This window comes from Diadema antillarum, unplaced genomic scaffold (genome assembly GCF_040938485.1).
Source record: "Diadema antillarum isolate AM-2024a unplaced genomic scaffold, OU_Dant_1.0 seq00000326_RagTag, whole genome shotgun sequence".
Taxonomy (NCBI): domain Eukaryota; kingdom Metazoa; phylum Echinodermata; class Echinoidea; order Diadematoida; family Diadematidae; genus Diadema; species Diadema antillarum.
In genome coordinates, this window is record NW_027271344.1 from 501287 (window position 1) to 512031 (window position 10745).

The 10745-nt window shown below is 38.4% G+C and overlaps 1 protein-coding gene across 1 annotated transcript in view; it reads left to right on the plus strand.

Moving 5' to 3' along the window:
- Positions 1–8074, plus strand: part of LOC139730667 (uncharacterized) — a 31189-nt gene extending 23115 nt beyond the window's left edge. Inside the window, exons 18-22 of the mRNA XM_071641527.1 lie at positions 211–405; positions 1773–1874; positions 2363–2558; positions 3877–4037; positions 7408–8074. Coding sequence (XP_071497628.1) covers positions 211–405; positions 1773–1874; positions 2363–2558; positions 3877–4037; positions 7408–7653 — 900 coding nt within the window. The 3' untranslated portion in view covers positions 7654–8074. The remainder of the gene's footprint in view (positions 1–210; positions 406–1772; positions 1875–2362; positions 2559–3876; positions 4038–7407) is intronic.
- The last annotated feature ends 2671 nt before the right edge of the window (positions 8075–10745 follow it).

Consider the following 10745-nt stretch of genomic DNA (forward strand, 5'->3'; position numbering starts at 1 on the left):
TGTGAGTGTTCATAGTTATGATACACTTGCCTTTGAACAAAGTGAATGCATGTCCAAAAAGTGCATATGTACATATACTATTTTGTTTATAAAAAATATCCATTATTCATTTTTGCACAACACAAGTGTGCTACATCTCCCAAAGGATGTTTTGATCAATCACTTCTTCCTCCACTCACTAATTTAATTTGAACTCCTCATGGTCCACAGCAATCCGGCCAGCAAATGCCAACTAGTCAAGACAAGAATGAGTTCCACGCCACTCTCATCAAATCTGCCCGTGGAGTCCCATCCCATAAGCTCATGTACTTTCACCGATACCTGATGGAGTACAATGATAAAGAAGGTGGAGCCCAGTTCCTCGACAAGGACCTGGTCTTCTATCTGGAGGCGCAAAGGTTTAAGGTACACGTGATCCCTGAGGTTCTGCTGTCCGTTCTCTGTCTAATGTTAATGTCTGGTGAACTGTCTTTTGATCAAATTTTGCATGCCAGGTGTAGAAAACAAACTCAAATTTGACATCTGTTTAAATGATAAGACAACATATTTGTTGCACCCATTTATTTTTCATATGGTTTTGTTTTGTGTTCGGCACTTTTTTGTTGTTCTTGTAATTTTCTTTTATTTTCTACCCGTAAGTGATACAACATCAATATTGTTATCAATTTACTAATATTAGTATTATTGTCATCATTACTATGTGCCCATTATTCTTGCGGTCGGCTACACGTCACTTCCGGTTGACTGGAGTGAAAACAAACAGCTTGCACGCGCTAAGCCTGCATAATGCGCATACTGCATGCTGTGCATGTGCGACGCGTTTTATGTGCAGCTCTACGCAGACATGGGGACTGTTTTTCATTATTCATTTTGTCATTTGTGCCATCATTCATGAGATACATGCATCATGTCTTGCCAGCAATATTCTAAAAATCTGGATCCCGTCGATCGATCGGTCGGATCCCGGTATTTTGCCAAGTTGAAGGCAGCCGGACTGGACCTGTGCCCGTATGAAATCGCGGCAGGACTCTGGATCAACGACCCGAAAATGGCCAGATGTGCAGTAGAACCTCATTGAGTAGGCCCTACCCCGATATCTACGTTTACTTAGTAGGCCTACCTCATAGAAACTTCAGGTAGGTCTATAGGCCTAACGTTAGTACTGTCAAGAATCTTCAGTCTATTGAAGGAGGCAGACTTAATCAGAAGAAGAAGAAGGGTAGGGCCTAATTTAGGGTAGGCCTAGGGCCTAATCCTGCTGCCCGCACAGCTACACAGCTTGTGCTAGCGCTATGCTCGCGGGGCGCCCCGGCAGAAAACACGTACAGCGTTACCCCTCCAGGCTCACGCGACTATAAGACTATGGTTTGTTTTCACTCCACCGCTATCCATGACCCCGTGACACGCAAAATACCCGGATGTCCGACCATGAGAATATTGAGAGTGTAGATGTTTGCCATATGATATATATTTGCTCCAAGAGAGCTAGTATTAGCAAGTGATTTATAGAGTTCATTTTAGTGAGAATGTTATATACAGTATATTTATACAGTATGATATATTTAACAATATCATACCTACTCATTTGTCATGGTATTGCCTTTGGTGTTAACCGAATGCATGGTTTTGCAGTGCTGTTTTGTCTCATCTATTTCATTAAATTTGCTCTTATGTTTGACATTTCAAACTGTTCTTATCTTTCATTTCTCTTTTTGCATTGTGGATGTGTTTACTGAATAAGTGATGATTTTGATCTGTGTTTGCATTTGTAGGAGGCATGCCACACCAACACCGACAACTTTCTCTTGAAACGAAAAGTGGAAGTGATTTTAGACTGTTTCATCGATTCGCCACTCACTACATCAGGAGTGCTGGTGAGTGCTGGTGTTGAATTCATCAACAAACACTGTGGAAAATGTACTCCTTTAGTGGTTATCATGATATGTTTATGTGTTCTTATGCCCTGTGATGAGAATTTTAGGCGCTATCAAAAGTTTGTTTTCTGCTGAAAGTTCATGCTTTAGAAATGATACCTGGACTGTTTCATCCTAAGTTCAATTCAACTAATCCAGGGACAATTTTGGGATCAGTAAGTTCTCAGAAGTTAGAAACTGTTTCACTATGAAAGCCATTTGAGAACAATATAATGCCCCTACCTTTCCGCGTTCCAGAATAATCTTGAATGACTGTGTATCTTTCCCCGAATACAGTAAATCTGATCTGAATTTGTCCCAACTTTGGGTTGATTGTTTGGCTTGATATACTAGTAGTTCCCATGTTAGTAAAACACAGCCCTGGTACGTAGATCCCTATCTACCCAAGGCTCCATCCATCTAAAGGTTCCATTTCTCTTGGTTCTCAGATTGATATCACCACAGAGCTGGGGAGCAGGATTCTGAAGAAGGCTGATGCCTACCTTAAGGATACGGGCAAGGATCCTCACAACCCAAACTTCTTTGACGACGCCCAGTACAGCGTGTTCAAAGAGATGCTCCCATACTGGGCAGCCTTCACAAAGCGCTACCACCAACCAGCTTATCACCAGGATGGACTACCATGTAAGTACAGAGTATTACAGACAAGGTGATTGGTGACTTTCAATACAATGTAGTAAAGTCACCTTCGACAGGGTGTAGAATATGCTAGGACTGTTGATTTAAGATCAGTGGTTTGTCTTTAAATGTAAGTCCTGACATATTTACTGCAGAGTCTATAGAAGAACAATATTGATATCTAGTACAATAGAAGAACCCAACAGCAATTGTAATTACATGTGGTGATGTTGTGAAATCATCACTATGCCAGAATAAAAGCTTTTTTCACATACGTAATATGTGTCATACATGCTATCTGACTATAAAGATGTGTGTTTGCTGAGAAGGCTTTCTGAAATTATAACAGACCAAAATTCCCGTAAACTCAGGGAAAAACTTAGAAAGACACAACCATCTGTATGCAGGTAAGTCATCCAATATTGCATTCATTGAGCACCAGAAGAGCCACCTTCATCATGTGACTGAAATAAACCTTGCCTTGATGCCCTTTTCTGGTTTGGATATGAAGTTTTTAAAATTCTACATTCTTCTAGAGGCATATTTTTTTTTCTGATTGTGTTTAACAGTTAAATTTCTAGGATGTTCTGCTTTTGTTTGTCCTTCAAGACAAAGGGTGTTATTTCTGTCATACAAATTCAAGAAGGGTCATATGGCAATCCTCTTGTGTATGCGACATGTGAAAAATTTTGTGTCTGCAATGTCATGGCAGTGTTACCAGGATGACACTTTCAAAGCACTTTAGGACACCATGTGGAAGTGGTTTACTGACATTCAAACTTTCTGAATGTTTTTGGTACTTTTTGGCTGTCCTCAAACTTCCCCTGGTCTGCTGATTTCATTTCACTGATTTCATGCAAGTGAATTGTCCATGAATACATGACACTTTCAGAATTGAAAGATCAGACTCTTCATGTAAACTGTCACCATGTTGCCATGATGAAGTCTGAGACATTTATAAAACTTGTAATAGAAAGCTACAAAATGAGGTGATAAGAAATTTCATTTGTGTTCAAGAGAAGAAATTTCATATCTCTACTATCTCCTGGCTGTGTTTAATACATCTAAGCAAGTTTGGAAGTTCAAAACTTTTGAATTTTAGGGAGCATATTATTGCCAAGAAATTTGACTTGACTCTGAAATGTGTAATCACTGACACTTTTGCCTGCATCTAAACTTCAAAGCAGATTTTACAGATAATTACAATGATCAGACTCTCAATGGTGACGGATCACATTAAGTGGCCAAAAGTTGCTTTGATTTAGTGGTGCTTTTGTATATTTTCACAGCCATAGCGCTTGTTTCCCCCCTACTGTCATTGCAGCATCCAAGTATGAGCGCCTCTCTAAGCAAAGATTGAAGCTCTTCATGGATATGGGAGAACCACAGAGGGAGTTTAAGCTGCCAGCTGTCCATACCCCACCACAAAACCGCACTGGTGGGACTGGGATCACCTTCTCCATCAGTGATGGCCTGCAGTGGAAGGTAATGTTTGTTATGTAGCACCTATATATTTATCACTCATTTTTTTTTTTCACACCATATCTACTGTTGTTATTGTTATTGTTTTATTAGTTTATGTTGTTGTTAGTGTGTGTATTTGCAATTGTATTTGAAAACAAGACTATTGAAAGAAAGATAAACATATTACTTACACTGGACATTCACACTCAGCCAATACAGTGTAATACCTAAAGCCCTTTACAGCTTACCTACAGGACTCAGCTGTTCTTCTGAGGGGACTTGGATTACTTCAGCTGCCCATATTGCAACAAAAAATATTTTTATTACATCAGAGCTACATTTTAGGGGACTTCACATGTATGATGTGCTGTATGAAAGCTGCATCATGTGTCATTGCACACACTCATATTCTTGATGTCAGAAGATCACACCCAGATGTGAACATGTAGTCTCCAATTTAATTATCCGTGCTTTGTGAATTGTTGTTCAAGTTTATGTGCTTTGTAGTCCAGTATTAAAGCAATTGTCCTTTTTGTGTATTTTTATTCATCTGGCATTTTCCATGTAAAGAACATTATTCCAATTTTACAATATCTGCTTTGTGTGGGTTTTCCTTTTTTTCCCTTAACCATGCTGAAACAAGGAATGGGCCCAGGTTGAATTACTGCCGCAGTAGAGGTTAGCTGGTGATGATGTGTGTTACACCCAAGTGTGAACAGCACACACTCACGTCTGAACATGAAATGATTTGCATTGCCAAGTAATGCAGAATTTGTTGTTTAGCACCCCAGTGCAACTTGTTCTTCATTTGCCAGAGAGAGAGGGAAAGAGAAGTAGAGCTTGCAGAATATTGCACTGACTAATGTTAGTGCCATCACTCTGGCTATTACACATTGTAGTTTATCACCTCACACCCCCCAGCTAACCTTGCAATCATTCTGCACTCAACTCATCCACAGGTGCATTTTCACACCATTTTTCTGCTGCATTTAGCTCAATATTTGACTCTAAACTCGAGTGACTGTAATTTGATAGAAAGGACTGACAAACAAGAATGTCACGGACATAGGGACAGTGACGTGCAGATATTATGTGGGTAGCAGTAAATGAAAATTTTGTAATGCACAAGTAAGGCCAATTTACAGGGAAGAGTGGAACTATGGAATTGGACTCTTGCAACAATAACAACACAAAAGAAGAAGAGAAATATAAATAGATACAATGTATAATACTGGTAAACTATCACAATGTTCTTCAGAGTAAACAAGTTATGATAGTGCAGATTAGTCAAACTGTATTCAACATGCACATAAAATGCTGTTGAATACAACAACAACACTAGAAGAGGACTGCTGGTACTGATGTAATAACCAAGAAAGGCTAAAACAGAATATGTCTGCAGTATTGCAAGATCACAATTAAATTATATTTCTTGTCATGAGTTGAAAATCTTAAAGGAATAGTAGATGTGAAGAATTATTCAGTGAACTGTTATGTGTCATAAGCAATACGGGGATGGATGAATGAACTGTATGAATTCGTTTTAAATCTTGCAAGAGTCGTTTTCACAGATCTGTATTTTTGTCATTCTCACTTTGAATTAACAACTTCATTCGATAACAAATACAACTGTAGTGATGTAACCTTGTGATTACAAACACAAGCCATGAGCAATAACACATACTGACTGCGTTCTAATCTTTAATAGAAACATAAGTTGCAACTGATTGACAAATTGCCCTGCATCGACGTAAATTTCATGAATTTGAATAAAAGATAAGTTGTTAGAATATATGACAATACAAATGCAAACAACAAATGAGGTGAACTTTTAGAAAATGGACAAGAAACTTGTGATAATTTTGAAAAGTAGTGAATCTTGGAGTCAAAAGGGACCTGAGCTTTCAATCCTAGCAGAATCTGACTGTTCTTGTTGTGTGAAGTCCTTTGTGATTGCTTTCCCTACTTGTTTGTCATTTTGCCTCTGATGAAGATTCTGCTAGGATCAAAAGCTCAGACCCCTTTTGACTCCATTTTACTCCATTGGCTCACCACTATTGGATAAGCACTTTTCAGCAGCTTTTTTTTTTTTTTTGCTACAAGTAGTGAATCTTCTGACATTGCATCCTACATGCACCTTCAAGAAGACGAAAAAAAAAAATATGATGTTACTGTTTTTGTGCAAAATTAACTCTTCTGTCTTGAACAATGTGTAGAAACCACGCTTCCCCTTTTATTGTGATCAGAGTCATAGATACAACTATCCTCTTTGAAGAAAACAAAAAGAAATAAGTTTTAGTTACATTTTCTGTACATAATAAAAAGAGTCCTTTGGTATTTAAAGTAATCCATTTTTGTGTGATAAAGACTGTCAGTTTTCACCCCAAACTCCTATGACCTTTTGCATTCATTACACTGTGTTCATTCACTTTGTTGTGGTGTTAAAGTCTCTATATTGATACTGAAATACATTTACACCTAGGCTGCTGTGTGTGCAGATATGATATTTTGAAATTACTACATCGATTTAGACTAAAACTCCACTAAATAAAAAAGTTAAATACACAAAAAGCATGCCATCAGGAACCCTGCTGCTGCAAGAGGAGCTGTTTGCATCCAGCAGATGTCTTGGGGGAGGTGTAATTCATACATTTCATATATTCCATTTTCTTGATGTATTCCAAATGGGTAAACTCTGTATTCCATTTCCACTCTTATCCCTTTCAAGGTTCCCAAATTAAGTTTATAAATGGAAGTGCATTGTAGTTGACAAGAAATATATTGTTGGAGCTGCAGATCCAATATGATCATTGTATTTGATGTTACTATCTCTTTTTATAATGCCGTGTGATGTGAAATTTTGCCTCTCATATACAGACAATCTTAACAATCAACTGACTTTGTCTAACAGATTTTCTTACAGATGTTCTGTGCATAGTATGAGACAGTCATTTCTCATTGAATCTAACTTCATTTGACATTCCAGAGTGCATTTTTTTGTGTCTGCATTTAATCACTGATATTGTTTGCGCTGTGAAGAAAGTCAGCAGTGTTGTCTTTGGAATAACATGATTATTTTATTGACACAGAACATTGATATTTTATGTTGGATATTTTGCTCTTTAACAAACAGATTTAGTGAGTATCACTGAGCTGGTACAACAGTAGGAAAAAGTCTGTAATCTCTGTCTTTCTGTTTTTTCTCTGCACAAACATGTAAATACACATGCACACACACCCACACATGTATACATCTGCAAACATACTCTTCAACCCGTCCTTACATCTCCCTCCATACCTCAAACAAACAAACAAACAAACAAACAAACAAACAAACAAACAAACAAACAAACAAACAAACAAACAAACTTTGGAATCCAAATGTTATTAGGTGTTTGAGGCCAACGAGGCAACAGACTTCAGTGACATGGAGACAGCGCCGGCGGTGCCACGAAGTGGGCGGACCAGTACCAGAGAGTCCACCAGTACTCCAGGCACACTGCAGCCACAGTCTCGGCAGAGGAACACCATCTCAACCCGGGGCAGTGGGGGATCTACCCTGGAATCCTCCTCCACTCCTTCCAGACCCAACAGAGTAAGCCTGCCGCCGCGGCTGGCAGTGGTTGTCCAAGACTGACCAAATCTTAAACCACATAGCACTCATGTCATTCTATTGTACAGAATCTGTGTACATGTAAAAATCATAGAGCTATTAAAAACTGAGCAATTGTTGATGCCTCCCTTTTAAGTAACCCCCATCACATTTCATCTCTTTGTTTTGATATTTTATTCTGTTTTCAGATGAACTCACAGTGTTGTAAAGATACTATACAAGATATATTTCAAAACTTTCATGGATATGTTGTGTGATATGGTATGCCAAAGACATGTTCATAACATTGAGTAGGGCAGACCTATGGTATTCATTCTATATGCGTCATAAGTGTTGAAATACAGTGAAAGAAATTAAGATATGTTAGTGCAATTACATAAGTCATTTTCTAAAAGAGTCCATAAGGTTTTCCAAAGGCTCTTATTGCCAAGGAGATTTGAAAGCACTGATACAACCACCAGTTAGCACTGATTATTTCAGGATACTGTGTACAGCTACAACTTGTAATGAATATCTGTATATTTATGTCATAGTTCATACATTGGTTCCCTGTCTGTTGATGGGGGGGAAATATGTTGAATGATATTACAACTAAACTGTTTCACAGTGATGTCCATGCTTTATACAAGTATCCAGATTGAGAGTATGACTTCCAAAGTGTACCCAAACATATGCAGATTCCAAAGATCTTGAATATATCTGAAGTTTATGAGGCCAATTCGATACCTGTCAACTATGCATATTTAAAAGGAATATTCCTTCTCTCTTTTCTCTCTCTCTCTCTTTCTCTCTCTCTCTCTCTCTCTCTCTTTCTCTCTCTCTCTCTCTCTCTCTCTGTCTCTCTGGAAAGAACTAAGAAGCTTTATGCACTCTTGTAATCCTATTTTGTAAGCAGCTGCTGATATTGATGTATTGGAGATGGGTGAAATGTCTATTTTTGTAATATTTCCCCATATTTATTCCTATTCATTGAATGTAGGGAGGTTGGAAGGGATGCAATCATAATCCTACATATCTTTGGACTGGTTTCTGGCCATGTCAGTACAATTTTAACCTATACACTATTACAGAGTCTGTGAGAGATGGTCAGCAGCCTTTATCTCACACTACCGACAAACTTCTTCAACAGTCAATAGTTTGCGGAAAGACTACAATGTAGCCTGAAATTTTGAGATGACACTCATCTATCAATATGATGGTATGACGTAAGTTTGTTCAACTGGAATGAATAAGGCCCTATTTTTTGACCGAATAGGTACATGACGGAGCCCTTTGTGCCTTTCATAGTTGTGCCTATGTCCTTTTTTTGTAGCAGTATTTCTACTTGTAATACTTGCTTTGGAATACAGTACCATTTATATAGATATCTAAAATGACGGTCTCCAAAGTGGGCCTCGTATCAGAAGGAATATCAGCTTTGAAGGGGATGTTAAACAGTGGTGGGAAAGGATTATGACTTGTGTTATGATGTAATGGAGCCTTGTGAACAAATGTGGACAAACACTTGGGCACTTATATGCACTGATTTTGTATTTTTGTGTGTCAGGCAGTTAGTGATTTTAAGATGTTAAGTGAGTTCACAAGTCAGCTTCTCTGGAGACCTATCAAACAATATTAAACTCAATCAAGGGATTCCAATTTTCACATTGAGAAATTTGTATCTATGCAAGACATTCCAATGTTCAGAAGATTCCAGTCAGATTTGTAAAGATTTGGTGAATTGCAGTTGTTAGTCGTGAAGTCAGCCAAAGAGATTCAATATCCTTCCATTAAAGTGAATTGTCCTACAGTAATCATGACACCTTTCAGCTGTATTAGTAGACATTAAAGTATTTTAAGATGTTGTTTTCTTTTTAGAGTTCCTGAGTAAAATCTTTTCATGAAATGGTAAGGAATTACATGTTGCGTCAAGTGAATGAGAACCTTCCGTCCAGCAGGTATTTTTTTTTCTTCATATCAGAGTATATTGTGACTATCTAGCTTTAGAAATTAATAATATAGTCTCTCCTACAGATTAAAGAAATATGGATGGCTCACGAAGCTGTATGCCACCACATCTTTAAATATGCAATGAAAACTGTGTATTATCATATATTTTTATACTTCAGTACATCCATACACTTGAGAAATGGCCTCATTGAATAGTGGTGGTCTCTATTTTTATTCTTATTGCAAGCTTTATAAGAGTAGCAGTAAGGTTTGCAGTCAACCATTCTTCAGCCTTAGCAATTTTTAGATTTGCATGCCGTCAATCCCTCGTTTGAGGCGAGTCCCCAACTGAGGTATACCCAAAGTGGGGTGCGTATATTTGTCGTTTGGGAGTTGGGAGTCGAAGTACTTGTTCATTGCAAATAAACTTTCTGCTCAGGCGTGACAAACCTGGAGGCCAAGCCAGGGTTTGATGACTCCAGCAGCTGTCGTATTACGTAAGAGCATGATAAGGATATCTGCCTGTGGCAGACCATTCAAGGTGAACTCAATTTTCTCTATCCTTTTTAAAGTTTTCAATTTTATATTCTATTGAGAAATTCTATGGTCATCCATTTTACATTTCAAACGAAAAAAATTGACCCGTAAATAACGAAAATACAGGAATAAGAAGGAGAGCATTGCCAGTTTGCCGGTGCTATTTGGCAGTGAGTTACAACGGGGAGGTGAGACCAGGGAGCTTCTTCCACCTCCCTGGTGAGACTACTCCCTGGTTACAATCAGCCTGCTGACTGGATCGTTGAGAAAGCAGCTGTCGTATTACGTAAGAGCATGATAAGGATATCTGCCTGTGGCAGACCATTCAAAGTGAACTCAATTTTCTCTATCCTTTCTAAAGTTTTCAATTTTATATTCTATTGAGAAATTCTATGGTCATCCATTTTACATTTCGAACGAAAAAAATCGACCCGTAAATAACGAAAATACAGGAATAAGAAGGAGAGCATTGCCAGTTTGCCGGTGCTGACAATGTGCTATTTGGCAGTGAGTTACAACGGGGAGGTGAGACTACCTCCCTGGTTACAATCAGTCTGCTGACTGGATCATTGAGAAAGAGAGAGAGAGAGGGAGAGAGAGAGAGATAGAGAGAGGGAGAGCGAGGGGGAGAGAGGGAGGGAGAGGGGGGA